At 36.4% G+C, this 19795-nt stretch overlaps 2 protein-coding genes across 2 annotated transcripts in view; both read left to right on the top strand.

The window, feature by feature from the left end:
- Positions 1 to 5096, top strand: part of LOC103722186 (protein MICRORCHIDIA 2-like) — a 41104-nt gene extending 36008 nt beyond the window's left edge. The window contains 3 exon segments of the mRNA XM_008812654.4: positions 917 to 1002; positions 4509 to 4551; positions 4653 to 5096. Of these exon segments, the coding sequence (XP_008810876.2) occupies positions 917 to 1002; positions 4509 to 4551; positions 4653 to 4751 (228 nt within the window). The 3' untranslated portion in view covers positions 4752 to 5096.
- Positions 5097 to 7111: 2015 nt separating this feature from the next.
- Positions 7112 to 19795, top strand: part of LOC103722191 — a 33207-nt gene continuing 20523 nt past the window's right edge. The window contains exons 1-9 of the mRNA XM_039123263.1: positions 7112 to 7450; positions 7643 to 7801; positions 12461 to 12712; positions 12844 to 12963; positions 15431 to 15511; positions 16107 to 16199; positions 16618 to 16713; positions 17276 to 17329; positions 17411 to 17614. Of these exons, the coding sequence (XP_038979191.1) occupies positions 7388 to 7450; positions 7643 to 7801; positions 12461 to 12712; positions 12844 to 12963; positions 15431 to 15511; positions 16107 to 16199; positions 16618 to 16713; positions 17276 to 17329; positions 17411 to 17614 (1122 nt within the window). The 5' untranslated portion in view covers positions 7112 to 7387. The remainder of the gene's footprint in view (positions 7451 to 7642; positions 7802 to 12460; positions 12713 to 12843; positions 12964 to 15430; positions 15512 to 16106; positions 16200 to 16617; positions 16714 to 17275; positions 17330 to 17410; positions 17615 to 19795) is intronic.

Below are 19795 nucleotides of genomic sequence, written 5' to 3'. Positions count from 1 at the left end.
TGGTAGAATGACATTGTACTCAGGTGGCCGAGGGGCTGCCTAGCGTCTTTATGCTATATCGATGGGGACCCAAAGGTGAGAGTAGCCTGTAAGTTAAGAGTAGCGATAGCGATAGCGATAATGATAATGATATATAAAGGAGTTGCGACAAGAACAGCCACTGCTGACAGCAACTGCAGCCCCCCTCCACCTGTTGCTACAATGTCATTGCTGGGAACCATCCACACACCATAGCCACTGTCACTTCACTTTCTTGCTGCCGCTGCCCCACAACCCCACCCCCTTCCTTTCTTTTCATGTCCCCACTTTTATTCTTCCTCAGCCAAAACCTACGGCATAGGATTTTGGTTGGCTTCTTTTTAGAGTTTAGTAACTGCTAAACCACCAAACCTAATATAAACTGATCATATTTAAAACAGGTCTTCATTGTTTGCCTTATCCCAAGCATCCACCTAATGACGAGGCCACCTGTTTAGACTGCCTAGGAGACAAGGTGCTAGGGGGCTGCCTCACATAAAGTGAGAGTTATTGAGGCTGTGTTTTAAAACAATGAAATGACTTAAACAATAATAAAGTGACCTATCTCCCATGTTCTTATGCTTGCAGTTTCACATAGCTTCTTAATATTGTTCAAAGTACATATTTTTATCCAGGTAGGAAAATTCCTTTTCGCTGCATCTGTTTTTATATATCTATTTTTTAAAAGCTACCATTCTGTCAATAAACTAGGATAAGATATGTGTTTTGGTACATCTTTGTAAGTTATTGGTAGAGAAGTTTGTGCTTGAATCGTATGCTTTATAATGTATGTGACCATCTGATACCAAGTGCTATGAAATCTTTCCCTTTTGATAAGTTCAGCAATGCATTTTACTATTATTCATTTTGCTTCCCTATGTGTACTATTGACTTTCAGGATTGTGAAGAGATCCAATCAATGGATATTCTGGATTCGACTTTGATTGAGAAGCTTAGTGAAGAGAACTTAAAGTTGTTCATGAGGTAGTTACTACACTTATGTTATTATAATTACCTTTCCTTTTAATATTTAATGTATGGGGTATTTCACTATGATTGTGAGCTGTTAAGTGTTATCTTTGATGGAGTTTGATAGGAATAAGTTCTATAGAAGTTGATAGAGGAGATTAAGATGCAAACATGTAACCAAATTGAAGTAGATGTATAATCTCGATCAAGATTTTAAATACTGGTATTCAACGCCATACCATTTTTTCATTTGAATAATATGATATCAGTACGATACTGATATTGATAGCATGTATTGAAACTAATAGCATAAAAAATAATCAAAAAACCATCGGTACCGATTGCTACGGTCAGTATGGTACAATCAGATGATGAGTAGCCGATACATATTATATATAGATGGTTTTGAATACTGACACAGTGACACCAGTAATGGTGTTGATTCGCATTCGAATGGTAAGATATCAATGGTACCATCCTAATCCAATGGTTTTTGAATCTGTGATCTCAATCGTTTAACAACTGAGTTGAGGCATTTTATACTGGTAGCAATTTCAATACTTGTGTATGCTATATTTACTGGAAATCATGGTTTCAGAAAACAACCATAACAGGACAACACGACCAGTACTATATCGTCCTGACACAAAACCAGTACTTGTATAGTTTCCATGACATTGGAACCCAATGTACTGTGGTGCATACCGACAATTTTTCTTTTTTGAAGTTGTTAGTTTCGATATGTACAGTAGATATCGATACTATATTGGCATCGTACCCTTCTGATAGAAAAATAGTATGGGATTTGGTCTTGTTACTATGGTTCGTCGTACCGTTCGTACTGTACTAGTATCAAACTCGGACTTAGTATGGTGGGCGTACCGAGTCTTGGTATGCCGAACCAACCCCCATGTTGGGCATATTGAGACTATACTAGCATGGTACCAGTGTGCGATCTAGTACCGAGATGACGAATCTTGGGTCCCGATGTTTAAAACCTTGCTAGAAATAATATGCTGAATCATTAAAATACTAGCATGCTTATGGAGATTCTTTTATGCATGTATAAACTACAGAAGTAAAAAAAATTCATATATGATCATGATAATTTTTGATGTTAACCTACCTATTTGTCTCAATATGGATTTCGAGGGCTGGCATCTTTGTTGATGTTTGTATATGGTCATACAAATTGGAGACCTTAACTTCATATGATGGGCTCTTGAAAATCAAGATGTTAATTGCCAATAACAGTTGTTATGTTGGCACTCAGTTCTTAGGTTTCTCTTTTTTTTTCCTCCTTTTGCATGCCTAAAGCCTCAAAACAGTTCTAATGAAGTGTTATATATTTCCTTTTTTATATGAGTGTAATTTGTGATAGAATCAAAGTTTTGTTTTTGTAAGTATTATTTACTAGTGAACTTAAAACTGGAGTTAACATTGTTTTGTTACGACTATTATTTTCTCTAACATGTACATAGTATCCCACTATTGGGCTTTTAACGCCTGTAAGTGTTGGACACTTTGGGACCTGTTAACACTCCATGTCCTTGCAGAATCTTTAGATAACTGCTATGATTGGGTAAAAGATATAGATGAAAGTTAAAATCATGGACACCTAAGATTGAGTGACTTGACTAGGTCTAAGTTTTGAAATATTGAGCATCAAACCTAGATTGGCCAAGTTTAGCTATGGTACTCATGGTATATTGTGATGTTGCAACATAGGACATTGACTGATACACTTTGATACAGTTGCTATGCCTATGATACGACCTATTTTAGCTCCATTTTTTTTCTCTTTCTTATGTTTTGTTGCCTTAATGCTATGTCTTTGCAAGAAATATGGTAAGAGAATCTATTTAAGCTGTAGTCATGGGTTTTCTGTGCTTTAGTTATTGTATTGCATGTTTATCACATAAAATCACAAATTAGAATTAACATGATTTTTTGGTTAGGTTTTACGGTTCAACCTGGAACTCCAAACCCCCTTGATTTTAATCCTGGTTTCATGCTCGAGGACATGAATCCAGTGATCCAAAATAAAATCCACCAACAATATGGACACCTCATTTTTCCAATGTGACACTAATTTGTTTTTGCATTTTTTGAAGAAATTAAGAAAGAAAGGTGGAGAGAGGTTATGTACCTAGCCAGAACATTGTTGTAGCCAAAAATCTGATGAGCCTTGCGTGAATCCTGCAGAAAATGGTTTTGGATTACTTTTGACTGTTCCCTTGTCGCAAGCAATTGGGCAGTACCACTTAATTCAGTCTGGTTAGGGGAGCAATATGAATCTAATATGCCTAATCTGCCTTTAATTCAGGCTGACATGGGTGGCCCAGGCCTGGTTTGGCTGCTGTCTGGGTGTACCATGCCCTCCTTTGCCTGCTTGGTGCCAGTATGGTATGTACAGGCCACTACAGGCCAGCACATCTGGCATTTCATTCCTTGACCAGGTCCTAAGTCAATTCCTTTGTTAGTCGAAAGTGTATAGAAAGATTGTTATTGCACAATATGAGGTGGAGCAGCATCTTGGGCCATGACCACTTAATAATTGGTGACACAAAATCAAGTTGAAGACGTGCCTCTGCCACACCTACAATTTGAAAGCATTTCTAGATTCTTTTCAAAGGTTAAAGTATCGGCATTTTGAACAACATTGCTCACTTCTTTATGTCCATGTTATAGACATGTAAACTAGTGAGAAGATCAGTGTTGTTATCGAAGTCAGAGATCTGCTTCCACGTCATTAACTTGTTGTGACTGTTTGTGGATCACTTTAACGCTTCTTTTGGAGTCTTCATGAGCAAATATAGTCACGAAGTCTTAACATATGAAATTCTTCTCTTTCAAGGGAAGCATTAGTTAGTGGTACTTGTTGCATTCTATATGCTCATCTTTCAACTCTAGGTTATAGTTAGTGGACATCTGGAAGAAGATTGTCATGTACCACCAAGATGTCATCAATCTTTAGGACAGATTTTGAAGAGTGGTTTATACAGCTCTTTTTATAGCATCTGTCATTCTATCACTTAGATTATTGCTCTTATTTAAAGAACCTTGAAATAATGGGAGTGTCAATATTGACAAATTTTGAAGAGAACATTGTTGGTCATGGAGACCCTCGAGGTTACAAACAGTTGTGAGCCATCCAAAACAGCCTTTTATCCGTACATGTGGTGCCTCTGCTTGGATATTTGTTCTTTTTTCTGTTTGTTTCTTTACTTCTTTCTTGCTCTACTAGATTTTTTTTTCTGTATTCTTTAATGCTAGTTTGCAGCACTAAGTTTGGTATCATGACATGCACCTTAAAAAATGGGAGAGCGAGGGAGCTCGATCTGCTAGTTTCTTACGAAAATGCAATGCTGTATGAGCAAAGAGCTTTGAACTCAAAAGAGTTGAAAGTTTTTTAGATTCAACTGGTTCCAGTGGACATGAGAGTCGGCAAAAAAAAAAATTCTGTCTACAATAGCTTGGGTGTTTCTATGACACTGAATGTATTGTGTGTTTATGAACAGGCGTGAAGAGCTCCAGTGCAATGAGGCACAGCTTAAACAGACTGTGAGTATATAGTATATAGCTTCAAGATATTTATATTCAATGCTTAGATAAACTGCTGTGCTTGGAACATTCTTATGCTAATATGTTTTTTACGTGTACAGATTGAGGAACTGGACCACGAATTGAAGGAAGCCAGACAGAAATGTTCTCAGCTTGCTGCCATTGTAGAACTGCGAAGGAAGCAGCAGGTGACCATGTAGTGAAAGCTTTGACAACAAAGAAGATCCACCGGTATTTTGGGTGCTCAGTTTCTTGTCTATATATGTGTGAAAGAGATTTAGATAACTTTTTTCTTTATTGATTGGAAATCAGCATAATTTTAAATAATTAACACCTTGATACATGCTAACACACAAATATCACAGAAAGGGTTACACAACATGTAACCGCCTGATTGATCTGTTGACTGCCTGCCTGTTCTGGGCAATGTGCGGTGTGTGAACGACAATAGAAAAGGCACTTGTGATAGCGAGAAAGGTGGACTCGGCGAGTCTTGATGTTTATCATGCCTGAGAACAATTAGCAGGTCTGGTGATATTGGGTAATGTTTTGTGTTTGGATGTGAAGACCTGTAAAAGACCAGCCACCTTCTAGCTACACATCAATAAACCTGGCTGCGTTTCAAGTGTAAGCCATTCGTGATGTATGCAATTGTAGCAACACGACTGGGTCGGCTTGGTGGAATTGCATTGGTAGCACATATAACTTGTGAATAGACCTGGGAACTTTTTGGCCCAGCTTCATCCGCCTTGCCCATTCCTACAGTACTTCAATTTTCTCTCTATCAAACAACTAGAGAGTCCATTAGTCCCAAAAATGTCGTGGCCAAACCCATTTGTGCCCAGCGTAGGGCTTCACGGTACCACAGAAATTTCGTGGCTTCGTGGCCGAACTTCTTCTCGTTCTGGTCGATCCATCCACTGATCTATGACAGTGTCTTAGCTAATGCCTTTGGATCGTTATGTGAATGCTTGTAAGGGCTTAATGTCCTTCGTGCACCAGACTCTGCAACCGGCCTGGACGAGATCTTCACGGGGATAGCAGGATCAATTGGAGGCTGAGCGGACTTATGTTGCAACTTTTACAATTTCTTTAACATTTGTTCACTGGACCTATGTCCATATTTTTTTTTTCGTTTATGGGGGTGATGTTACACAAGAATATCATGGTCGGTCATCTAATAGCTGCCATAAGTAAGTCTTCTAATATTGGTACAATTTAGTCACTTTCTTGATAAATTTAGAGCTCGGCCAATTTTAGGTTTCGTTGTCGGATGCAGTTAGCCGTCTCTAGGTAATTTTTTCTTTGCATGGTATACTACTGTAGCGAATGCATTAGTGCATATATATATATATATATATATATATATATATATATATACAATTTTATCTTTTTTTTTCTTTTGGCGGCCACTTTTGTTTTTGGTCCAAAGTGGATATTTAATGGTACCTCATGCAAGAAGTAAATCAGATTAGAGCTCAGATACAATTACCTTAAAGCGGGGCCCTTATATTCTAACACACGCTCCTCAGTCCACTCCTTTGGTTTCTGATGTTCTTCAGCAAGCGTCAAAATCCATCGCTCGTAGGGCTCGTTTGGTTCGCGGGAAAAGAATGAGGGAAAGTGTGGTCAACGGAAAAGTAATGAGATGCTTCTTGTTTGGTGAGAGTTTTCAAAAGAGAGATGGAAAAGTTGTATTTTCATGGGAATATGATTCCCATATTTCATAGGAAAGTCTTTTCCATGAGAAACATGGGAAAATTACTTTCCCATGAGGAGGAAATCACTCCATTTTTATTTTTTTTACAAAAAGATCCTTCAGCATTAAAGAAACATTAAAGAGGCATTAAAGACCTAATTTTTATTAAGGGTATAATAGAAATTATATATAACTTTCTAAAGAAAGTGGATGGTCAACCAAACATAAACACTTTGGAAATCTGTCACTTTTCCATGGTCAACCAAACATGCCAAAAGTACTTTCCTAGGCATTCTCTTCTAGAAATCTGCTTCTCAGGAATAATATTCTTAGGAGGAAAAATGCTTCCCGCGAACCAAATAAGCCCATAGTGTCATTGGTTGGGAAATGGTCACCAACTTTGCAGTCAGTTATAACATTTAAATCTCTCTAAATTGTTTAAACTACAAGTGAACTTCTTATGTGAACCACACATGAAAAATGATTTGAGTTGTTGCGAAAGCCTTTATAACACAACCAATCTGCCTACGCAATGCATCTCAGTGAAGTACAGATTGTTGTGATTACATAAGCCAAAATATTGACGGTTCTGATCCTTCGTTTGACGAGTGCTTTGTTTTTGCTAAAGTGAGGTATATGAGTTCGTCTATAGAAAACCTCAATAATAAACGGCTGACTCCTTAAATCCTACTCCTAACATCCATCATCCTCGGTCCTCACCCGTCTTGCGCGACTAGCGATAACCCGGATGCAATATCCACGTGGTACAGGGGTTACATGCAAAAGTAGGCTTATAAATTTTGAACTAATGTCGGCAACAGAACTCCGAGACTCTGAAGACAGATGAGTCCCGCAGGACCCAAGGAAGGGCGAAAAATAAAAAATCTAACACCCGGTTGGGCTATTCCCACCGCCTGACTTCTTTCGCGAAGTCGATCGAGCTTCTGAGCTAGGGCTTTGTCCATCTCTCTCTCGCCGGCCAGGAATCGGTGTAGAAGACGCGGCGGTGATCAAGAACCAGAGCTCCCTCCTCGTCCTCTCCTCTTCTTGGCGGTGATCAAGAACCAGAGCTCCCTCCTTGTCCTTTCCTCTTTCTCTCCCTCGTCCTCTTCTTGGGCGGTAGACGCCGGAGGACGGATGAGGAAGCGCGATCTCGGGATCCTCCTCCTCGCGGCCTTCGCCATCTTCTTCTCCCTCCAGGTACTCCTCCCTCCCCTCCCCCCCCCCCCTCCTCAACTCCTGCCGTCTCTTCTCTATCACTCTTCTCTTTTTCCTCCTCCTCCTCCTTCTTGGGCTTTGTCCTGTGTTTGCTAACCGTGCTGATGTTCTCATCGATCTTGAATTCCTTCGGGTATTTAACTCCCTATGCCTTCTCCATTTCTTTTTCTGTAGCATGAAGGTGAGTTCTCCTTCAAGGAGGCGTGGTTTCATCTCTCGGATGAATACCCGATCAAATACGAAGCTGAGCGTCTCCCGCCCCCGATCGTGGCTGATCTGAACGGTGATGGAAAGAAAGAAGTTCTTGTCGCGACGCATGATGCAAAAATTCAGGTGGATTAGCTTTTGATTGCTACGATGACATGGAACTATAAAATTACTTCATGATATATTATTGATTGGGTATGGGTTTTATGTTATTTTGTTTTATGGGTTGATTGCAAATTTTGGATGCTTGCATTGGACTGCAAATTTGTAAGGACTTTCTGTAGGGGCAAGCTATCAACTCAGACAATGGTATATATGTAGGCGGTCCCAAAGTTAAGGGAAGAAAAAGGACGTTTTTTTTTTTTTGAATTTAATATGAAAGAAGTAGGTTATATAGAAATCTTGGCAGTGTAGCATTTTAATATTTAATGTAGTTGTTATCATTAGATGAAGTCTGCACATGTTTTGGCATCTGAACTAAACTTTATATGTGATTGCAATTCCTGATTTTGAGCAAACTTTAGATTTAGTTTTATCCATTATCCTCGGAGCTTGTACTTTCATTTTTGGTGACTTGTATTTGTCTTAGAATTTTTTTAAAAAAGTTATTAAGAAATGATGCTTCTGTGATTGAATTTTTTAAATTGCTACTTTAATTTACACTGTCTTGGTACTTGTTAACTAAGTAGTGGTGTTGATGGTTGTGCTCATGCATCTTTTACTGATATTGAAGCTTCCTTATAGCATGGTTTACTTGTGTTGACCTACAATGTGGCTATTATTAGCTAAACACAGAACCCCAATACAAAATTTCAGCTGACATGTGGCATTAGAATTATGAATGCGACTCTTTGAAACTCTATTTTCCTTTTTTGAGGAAATTCATAAAGCTAGAGAATTTGATTTGCTATCACACATTTAGAAGATAGAGGAAGAAACAAGAGAAAGAAGAAAACACAAAGAAGAAGAATGCTAGGAGGAGGTTAAAGAAGAAGAAAAATATATCTGATTTACTACCAGATGAACAATTACTGAGGCCTTGTTTGGGATTGCTATTGGCAATAGAGCTTTTGAAGCTTTTGGAAGTAGAGCTTTTAGGAAGTAGAGTTTTTAGGAAGTAGAGCTTTTATAAAAAGCCATTTGATATTTGATAACCATATTTTTAAACTACTATGAAACTTTAGCATGTGTTTAGTAATCAAACTGAGAAAGTATTTTTTGTATGACAAAATGACAATAAAGGATATTGCATAGTATTGTATAATAGAGTACAATACAATGTAATATTATATATTATTACATATAAAAATATCATTACATGGTATAATATCATTATAATATAAAAAAATACGATATGATATTGCATTGTAATATAATATTATTTTAATATAGTATAATATAATATTGTATACTACAACATAATAACATAATAAAATACAATACAATATGATATAATATAATATAATATAGTAATATATGATTACATAATATAATATTATCATAATGTAATATAATATTGTACTATAATATAACATTATTATAATTATAATGTAATATAATATTATATAGTATAGTATAATAATATAATATGATATAGTATAATATTATATAATGTAATAATGTATTGTTAGATATTAAAATATTATTACATAGTATAACATTATTATAATGTAATAGAATATAATATATTGTTGTAATATATAACATAATGCAATATATTTATAGTATAATAATATGATATGATATAATATAAGATATAATTATGAAATTTGATTGCTGGTATTTTGGTCACCACGAAATTTTATTAAAGCCAAAACAATTGCCGACATCTCCTAAAAAGCATTTTGGGAAGTAGCTCCAAAATGGAGCATCTCCCAATCATTTCAACTTTCTGTCAAAGCCAAAACAACTTTCAGATTTTTTACAAAACACCATTATACTATCTAAAAGTGCTTTTGGAGGGTCAGAAAGTGTTTTTTAACTTACGAAAAGCTTTTCCAAATAAACCCTAAATGCTAGAGATGATGAGAGTGAATGCTTCCCTTGCTTTTGGGATTTTGGTGCAAAAAAATTATGTTTGATGGGTATTGGATCCCATGTGCAGCAAAAGCTTCCATGGGGGCTGCTTTTTATGTGTGCCATCATTAACCTGATTATTCTTATTTATTTTTATAATGCATGAATGTGATCATTATCCATGCATGGTGTATGTCGGGCATGTCTACATGTGTCAATCATGAGCCATATGACATGGAAATTAATCTACCATCCTTCATGAATGTCCAAGTGAAAATTTGAAAACTCAGTTTTGGCTAGGTCTACAGAGTTTTATTTTCAACAAGTTTAGTGGTTTTGAAATTCCTCTCCATGTTTCCGAGTTTCAGTAATTTTAAAAAGTAAAGAATTTTTAAAAAATATATATGAATAAAAGAAGCCATAAAAACTTATTTTACAACATTTTAGGTATTTTGTGTTGTTATAGGTTCTTCATTTATGTAGTTTTGACAATTTTAGGCTATAGTTAATACCAAGTATGGGCGAAATTCATGAAGTCAGTTGACATCTGGAATTGCAAACATATATTTATATATATTATTTACTTCTTGAACTACAATTGCTAAACAAATTATTATATTTAGGAGTTATGGAAACCTTTTAGTGCCTAGTACTTTCGCATCTTTTTTTCATCTTTTAATAGAACTCACAAATCTATTGTAAGCAGGTAGTTCTTTCTCATATATTTGAGTTTAAGATGCTATTTAATCAAATTCATGTAGTTATGTTTGTTTATATAACAATATTATTCTTTTGGAATGTGTTGTATTTGGTTTTTGATTGTCTATAATCTTTGTAATATACTATAATAAAGGCCCTTTTAGAGCACATGGCTCATTATGGGTCATGTATATTATCTATCCCCTCTTTTAGCTCAAGTGGAGGAAAAAGAAAAAAAATGAAAATCAGTACTATGTAATCTATATACTTAAATAACGAAAAAAAACACAATATGACGGCAAGCACTATTTTTTTTTAAAAAAAACTCGTATAGCTAATTTTGGTCAGTTGTATTTGAAATTGATTGAGACCATCAAAAATATACTGAAATTGGTTAGTTTCAGCCAAAATTGGCAGAAATTGCCAAATCTAACCAAAACCTAAAACTAAAGGTTAATTTTAATTTGGTCTCAGCTGAATTTGTTCCCCAAAACTGACCAAATGGATTGGTCTTGGCAAAAACTTAAAACCTTGGCCCAATTCAAAAAGACAACAGAGAGCAAAGTCTGAAATACACTGATATATTTTGAAGGGGTAGGAAAGGTGGGTGTCATGAGAAGGATTTGGTCATGTAGCCTAAATACTTGATATTAGAATCTACTATACTAACCAAAACATGGAATTATGTTATGTAGAAACTAGAAAACCAGCATATTTTGCTCAATTGCTTGCACTATTGATAGATTACAGCAATCCATGACAAGGTTTCTCGAACCGGTATTGGAGGGCGTACCGACCGACAACTGGTTCGGGATGGTATGGGTTCGTACTGTGCCGTTCTAAGGTGTACCGAAACAGAGAGAGCCGGAGAGGGAGGGGGAGAGAGAAGGAGAGAGAGAAAAAGAGAGAGGGAAGGAGAGAGGTTGAGGGAGAGAGGGAGATGCTGCCGATGTCGTTGAGGGGGGAGAGATTTGCTTGGGGTGGCAGCGATGACGTCGTTTGGCATCGTCGTGAAGTTGCTAGGGATGGAGACATTAGGGTTTAGAGGGAAGGGGAGGGGCGAAGCCACAAAGATATCGAATGCTAGCGACCAGGTGAGGCTTTAATAAAACTGAACTGAAGATACCGAACCTCGCCGGTAGCCGATCGGTCCAATTCGTACACCCCGACATAGCCGGTTAGGGATTCGCAATGTAAGAAATAACATGCTAGACAACTTCTTTTTGTATGAGATCACTGTCACTGTCATTTAAGACTTTGTTCTATCTCCTTCATAAGAATCATTTACTAGCTAAAACTATGAACTTAGAGTTCCAGACTCAGTTTCAAAACAAGTGTACACGCACAACAGAAACATGCATATGCCAAATTAACTTTTTGCATCATAATTTGGGGCCTAAACATGGATAAGGTAACTATACTTGCCTTCAAATCTGGCATTTTATTAGATTTCTTGTTCCATATCTTGTCACAAGCTATGCAGGTGTTGTAGTGCACGATCAAATTTGAGTGTTCTTAGGAAAATTATCAACATAAATGATTACAAATGCTAGCATTAACAAATTGACTTCTGAGTCTTAATTTGGAAAGTGACATGTTTTAAAACCTGTTTGTTTAATCTGTTTCTTTGACCATGTTCAATAGAATCACATCTTGCAAAACTAGGTTTTGATTTATCTTCACTTTTACTGTGCTTGTGACATGCACTGGGATTACATGATTCTCATAGCTATGTAAGTGTTTGATACATTGTTTCATACTGCCTCCTGATGTCTTCAACTCAATCAAAATTTTCTGTCTTCAATTCAATCAAAAGTTCTTTTCTTTCTTATCATGTTGACAATATCTAAAAATCACATTGCATGAAGTAGTAAGGAAGGACTTGATGTCTTTAACATCTTTCAGAAAGTATGAATTTGGTTCAAGAGGAACGGAGAAAAAGGATTCATGTAACCGACCCCAACTAGTTTGAGATTAAGGCTTAGTGGAGCTGTGTCAACCTGACAATATCTGTTAGCCAACCTTTGTGCAAGCCTTTCATTTGTAGAATACAATTTTCTTACTCTGCAGGTTTTGGAACCCCACAGCAGACATGTGGATGAAGGATTTACTGAAGCACGAGTGCTTGCTGAGGTGTCCTTGCTGCCAGACAAGATCCGCATATCATCTGGGAGACGTCCTGTTGCTATGGCCGCCGGTGTTGTTGACCGCTCATATAAGCATGGGGAAATAAGGAAGCAGGTTTTGGTTGTTGTCACGTCAGGGTGGTCAGTAATGTGTTTCGATCACAACCTCAAAAAGCTATGGGAAAATAATTTACAGGTGCAATAAACATGCAGTTTTTTTTCTGTAAGCATTCAAAATATTCTAGATGTGATTATTGATTTTCCATATTGTTACCAGGTCTTTTATTGTCTTTTTAATATGCACTTAATCATTTCAGTTTTTGGCAGGAGGATTTTCCTCATGGTGCTCACCATAGGGAGATAGCGATTTCAATAAGCAATTATACATTGAAGCATGGAGATGCTGGGTTAATTATTGTAGGAGGGAGGATGGAAATGCAACACCATGTATGTTGCTTACTCATCTTCATCATCTTTTAAAACATTATGTGATGAAAATCAGTATTACCTTATATTTAGGCTATTTTCTTGATAGATAAAGTCTTCATATATTATCACAATTTAGAAATTGAATAGAACTCCAATAATGTTCCTTGTCATGCTTCAAGGAAGGTTGGTTGACTTTGAACTTGAATTACAGCAGCTGGCTAAGTATTGTGAGTGATTGCTGTGTTCTTTTATCATTATTACATCTCTCACATTTTTACATAATGTTCTCATTACAAATCTATTCTATCATATGTACTTGTTTATTTCTCTTGCTTAAGATAATATTAGGCTTGTGGTGGTGAAATGTGTTTTATATATTATAGATGATGTTGCTGGAGATAGTTATGATGGTAGTGCTAGCAGGCCCTGGTGGCACCTCTAGTTGTCATGGTCTAGGCATTGATTGGATATGCATGAGTAGAAATGGTGATTGCAACCTAGTGTCACCTACGACAAGTATTGCAGCCTTTGCTGATAGTGGTTGATATAAGGACTCACCAAAAGAAGCCACATTTATTTTGAAGCAAACACCAACAATTTTTGGATAACCCTTTTAGCTATCATTCCAGAAGATCAAGAAACATCTAATTAGAGTTTGAGCATGAGATACATGAGCAGATCATGAAAAGCTTCATGTAGCTAGAAAATATTTCAGAGATGCATGTCCAAATTTTAGTGACTAACAAAACTGAGTTTTGGTGTTTATATGAATAGACACATTTGAAACCCTCATAGGAGTTGAAAATGAGTTTGGTTATGGGTTAAGGTTACTTATGCTACTCTCTGGTCAAGTTGAAGTGGGTAGAAACTTTAATTTTGGGGTTTAGTGCCCGTTTTCTTGTTATTGCAAGTGCTGCACAAAAATGTGAAAGGGTTCCATTACATAGATTTTTGATATTTATATTGAATCTTCTTCCTTCTCCTTGATATGTTTGATTGATGATTTCTTAAATTTTCTCTTGCAAGTGAACATTAAAAACTTGAAGGGGCTGAAGTCAATTAGGAGTTAACATTAAGAGTAGACTAGAAAAAGCTTAGGAGTATTCTTTGCCTTTAATAATCCCATCGACTTCCTAAGCTCTATCCAGCTCCCCTTTTCATATAATGAGGAAAAGGAAGTGTTTGCAAGTGGCTTATTGCAACAATTCTTGTATACTATGATTGTATGAACATGAAGATTATTGTGAATATTTTGTTTGGTAATTATGATTTGTCTGGTTTAATATGTGGTAAAATTGTGAACTGGAAAGTGTTTCCTATGCCTGCTGAGATTTTTGGAGCTAATTATGAATAGTTTTTATGAAACTTCTGTCCCCATTTGCTGCAAGTGGGCACTTTGGTGGTTTTTGTTTGAAGATTGATATTATTGAGTTGTGGTTCCAGTTGTCTTAAAACAGCAGCATGTGCCATATGGAATGAAATTTGAAAAGCCGCACATTCGCAGGAATAATTCTGGTCTTAAAAGTTAAAACAACAGCGAGTGCCATATGGTATGAAACTCAGGAAAGCCACAAATTTGTAAGGAACAATTATGGCAGGTCCATTCAATTGAAGAAAACTTTTCTTTTAAAATCACATCAAATTAGTCTGAGACTATTTTTCTCACTTGTTGGTGTATGAGAAAGCTAATAGAAGCTATGGGCTTGTGAATATTTTATATGCTTCATATATTGTAGTTAATGTTACTAGCAAAGGCACAAGACATTGTTCATAATGCTACAGGAACTTCCACTATCACCGAAGTGTGCAAAGAAATGTTCTAGGTAATTATTTTGATAGCATAAAATAAAAAGCAACGTCTCATTAGTTTGGATCAAGGAATGCTGAACCGGCCCGTACCGGCCCGTTCAGCCCGTACCAAACCGGTACCGGCTCTGACCGGTCTAGTTTGGTGTTAAAAATCGTTACTGGCCCATACCGGTTGGTACCAGCCAAGTATACCAAGCCGAACTAGTGGTACTGGTTTGGTACCGGTTCGTACCGGTCCGAACCGGTACCGGCGCCCACTGGTACTGGTCGGTACGGCGGACCTTGATTTGGATCAACTAGATTTGTTAATTATTTAGTGGTACGCAGCCTAAATAATGAATTTTTCTTTCTGTTTTCAGGTATTATCAATCTTTTTTTTCTTTTGCTTCCAATGAAGCTAGAAAGTTAAGATTTCTTGTTTTATTACCCTCTTGTTTATCCATTGTCAGATCTACTTACTAGACTTGGTATAATGCATGCTAGAGTTCTGGTGAACCGTGAACCTTTTATTCTGTTTTAAATATTCTAATATTGTTTTCGTTTTTGTAATCCACTGAACTACCTTTATTCCACAATCTGTTTTCCTGTTCTTTTTACTTTCTTCTATTTTAGCTTTTTGCTTTCTGAAATTGTTTTATTTCGGACTGATGGTTATTTAACTTGTCATATTTCATAGAACTTGATGGATCTCTTTGAGGAAAATATGATATCAGAGAAAGATGGCGGGATGCATCAAAGTAGTGCTAATGCGAGAGAGGTGTTTATCCTGTATATCTTTTTAGCAGGCAGATTTAGAACATTATTATGTTATTTTTTGCTTGCACAATAGAATCTTCTCTCATGCTGTAAGTGCAATTGATGTGGAAAATTCTGGATGTTGATGTCTACAGACCTTAAAAAGAGATTTGGAAAACATGGTGAGAGATAATGTAGGTTGTGAATGAGGAATATATATATTTTTATGTCCAGTAAGTTAATTGCATCTCTTTGTTAAGTGAATTGCCTATTCCTTGTTACCCTTTTAACTGATTTATTATTATTATTATTAATGCCATTGCCATATCAACCATCTAACCAAAATCAGGCCAGGCCAGCTTTTTTTTTCTTGTGAATTTTAGTGTCAATCGTAGAACTGAGATCAGAGAATGATAATGTCAAACTTTTAATAAGTTCTTACATATTGCAACAAATAGTATATTTGTGAGATTTTCTTTAGATTACTTTCTATATGAAAAAATGATATAACATATTGAGAAATTTCTTGTCATGGATCAATCATCGGAAGCACTGACATCTTTTTGTTGTATATTACAAATTTCCTCTGAACTAATGCCATTTTATTTTTTATTCAGGCCTCTGGATCTGGTACTGCAGACCTACGCCATTTTGTATTTTATGCTTTTGCTGGTCGGACTGGCACACTACGGTGGCACAAAAAGAGTGAAGTAAGCTCATTTTATCCTAACATCCACTCCTTTTTTACAGGACTTATAGAACATAAAACAAGTCATTGAAAAAAAATTGTTGATTAGGTTACCTTGCTGAGACCAATAAAATGTATTTGTGTTTTTTATCCATGCATTTTCTTTAGTTATTGTATTATGTAGGTCTGTAGAGCATGTAACAATTGATATGGCAGAATGATTCAATCCATATCTATCGAAATTATTAAATGTTGATGTGAAGAGCCCAGAGATAATATTCCTTGTATTGATGCCTTGCTTCTTCATGCATCCTTTCTTTTTATGCTGATTACTGATATCTAAAAGTAGTAAAGCATTCTTTTTTTGTAACATTGATGTGGTGTTTTCCGTTTTTTTCACTACATTTGGGTTTACTAATTTTATATGTTTGGCATTGTAGAATATCCAGGTGCAACCCTTGGATGCAACAAAGTTGATTCCTCAACATAATTACAAGCTTGATGTTCATGCTATGAATGCTCGTCATCCTGGAGAGGTATCCTTTTATTGTGTTGGGAAATCATCTATCAGTCCGTGGGTTGTTTCAGACGCATATTAAATTCATCTGTATATAAGCAATAAGGTGGTAAAGCAAGATTTATTTTGGTCTGTATCCTTTTATGAGTTGGTGTGCGCCTTCCACTTGAATAACATGCACATTCTTGTGAGCGCACAGGCATGCAGTTGATGCACCCCGTGAAAGTGTATGAGTCTGCAAAAATCACTTTTTTACTCTAAATATCATGTACTAAACAAGAATTAAGATGTAAAGATGGCAATTATTTAAGAAAACTTTCAGTCCTCAGTTTTGCAGCTGGAAATTTTATTTGCTTTTACCGTCCATATTGCAGCAGATTACAAGTTCATGCTTTGCTTTTATGGCTGAAATTTTTATTTGTTATTTTATGCCCATATGCATTTGATTGTGAATTTAATCCTGTCTCCAGTGAATAAGTAGATCGTTTACCCTGGTTATAAGGGAATTTTGGTTGCTCACCTGACTACTGGTAGCTCAAGTAACTACAAAAGAAGCTTAATGAATTTATGCTGATTTGCAGTTTGAATGTAGAGAATTTAGAGAATCTATTCTTGGAGTCATGCCACATCATTGGGTAATAATAGACTCCTTTTGTCTGCTACTTTTCTCAGAGGAAAAAAGATATTAGCTCATTCTGCAACTATCTTTTGCTCAGGATAGGCGGGAAGATACTTCTTTACAACTGGCACACTTCAGAAGGCATAAAAGGAAAACATTGAAGAGAACACCTGGGAAGGTTACTAAAAGTCCTTTCCATAAACCAGTGGAACACAATCCACCTGGGAAGGATTCATTCAATAAAATTGCGAGTGTGATTGGCAAAGCTGCAGATTATGCTGGCTCAGCAAAATCCAAGAAGGTAGAGCTTATGCTTAACTTTTCATATACAGTATTTCCATTAAAAAACAAATTTGTACAATATCAGATTATGTGTTGCTCTATATTTCTGTACAACCACGATTAAATGCAGTAAGCCTGTCTTCTCTGTGGAGAAAATAAAATCAACTTATATTTCATCCTAGACTGTTTTGGCATAGTGGTTCATCATATTTGAGTGTTAATGCATGATATGCCTCTCTCTCTCTCTCTCTCTCTCCGTAGATATATGTGTATCTACATAATGAGCTCAGTGAGCCACTGAAACTACCCAAACTGAGCATTGTTGGCCTAGCCAAACCAAATTATCAAATCTTGGTTGAAGATTGGGTGACATCTGAGCTGGGAGGTGATGTTTCTCTAAAATACTCTCTAGGATTACTTTTTTGCTGATTGCCTTTTCTGTTACAAGATCAAAAAAATATAGTATTAAAATTGTTATTTAAAATTTCATTTTGGTCTTTAAGTAATATGATGTCAGGGTGTCATAACATTTTAATTTATACATCCTGGTATGAACTAGAATTAGATTGTATAATTGTAGATGCCATCTGCCATCAGGCCAATGCTTAGTGGCAACACAAGACACCTAAAGAGTGTATCTTGCTGTTTAACCTATTTTGGAGGAACAAAAGGATGGGACCCTTGTTAAGGTTTTTTGGGCATTTTTTTAATCCTATGCCAAAGTTGAGATATAGCGAACAGAAAAATCTTTTGGACTTGCTTCCTTGGATGCATCTGGGTGAATCCACCATTACTAAGCTTCTTGCAACATATCAAAAGAGCATGATAGATGAAATGAAAACGAATAGGGAAGGCTGGGTAGACTCGTCATTATGCAAGTGTTTGGGGCCGAATATATTTTTTGGTATGGGAAACAACTTTCACATGGAAAAACTAAAGATTTCTTCATAATGGCCTTTCAGAATGGGCTCCATGTGCTTGTTTTTCTATGTGGCACTTCTTGTTATAATATGGTTTAGATCATTGCAATTTGGAGGAGGTTTTCTATTAGATGGTGTTGATAAACTGGGTTATAACTCGGTGGTTGCACTTCCAAATTCATCCATTTGGAGGAGTTTTGCCATAAGTTAGATCATTGCAATTTGGAGGAGGTTGTCTATTAGATGGTGTTCGCAAACTGGGTTGTAGCTCAGCAGTTGCACTTCCCAACTCGTCCATTTGGAGGAGGTTTTCTATTAGAGATGTTTCCCCAATTGTTTGGTACATGCAAGTTATAAGTCATTCCTTCTGGCAGTGTCGCGATTGGTGACTTCTTGGGCATGTAGGCTATCCTGCTTAGGTGCTTTGGCAACCCTGATGCCTTGGCACTCTCCTAGTTGCGTGGCAAGGTGGCCACCTGAGTGGCTATCTCACCTAGTGAGGTGCTTGGTCCCTTTTTGACCCCTTTTTAACAAGATGGTACCTATTTATGATATTCTCTCACTTTAAATTCTGGCCATGATTTTTTGTGTACGCTATAAAATTTGTATACTTCCTGCACTATAAAATTTATATACCATCTATAGTAATTTGTGGTATATTTAATGAATGTGATGTTTTTATTATGACTATAGTTTCATAATAATTTCGTTGGCCATAATATAAGTTTCTTTATTTTAGGGATTTTTTCACTCCAAACACTTTTCTGGATGCCTAGGTGTTCTTCCTAATCATTTCAAGTGACCATCACGTAGGACTGCATAGGCATTTGACAAACCTTGCATTTTGGTTGTTGGTGCTCCACCAACCTTTTTTCTTTAAGAAAGAGAAAAACTTTAGGTGTTGAAATAAACTAAAGTGAATGTTATGTTGATTCAGTTCTCAAATTTGTTGATGTCGTGCGGTAGATGGGATACTCTCTAGATCGTCAGCCTTAGAAACTTATATATACATAGATATGACCACTAAAGGTAACTTGAATTGGTGTTAGGAATTCTTAGGATCCTAGGAGCAAGGACAGATTGAGAAAACAGAAGTTCTTATATAGAGCTCTTCTACCCCAGGTTTGTTGCCCTTCATCTAAACATCTATTATGAGTAAATCCATCTAAAATAGATCTTAATCTTAAGCAAATATATTGTGGCACATTGTTATTATGGGGTGATTGATTGTAATCATGTAAATCAGCCAAATGAACGAGTTAGGCCTAGCTCAAGCGTGG

Source organism: Phoenix dactylifera, chromosome 2 (genome assembly GCF_009389715.1).
Source record: "Phoenix dactylifera cultivar Barhee BC4 chromosome 2, palm_55x_up_171113_PBpolish2nd_filt_p, whole genome shotgun sequence".
NCBI classification, from domain to species: domain Eukaryota; kingdom Viridiplantae; phylum Streptophyta; class Magnoliopsida; order Arecales; family Arecaceae; genus Phoenix; species Phoenix dactylifera.
The sequence above is the reverse complement of the archived record's forward strand: the minus strand, read 5'-3'. Positions and strand labels throughout refer to the sequence as shown.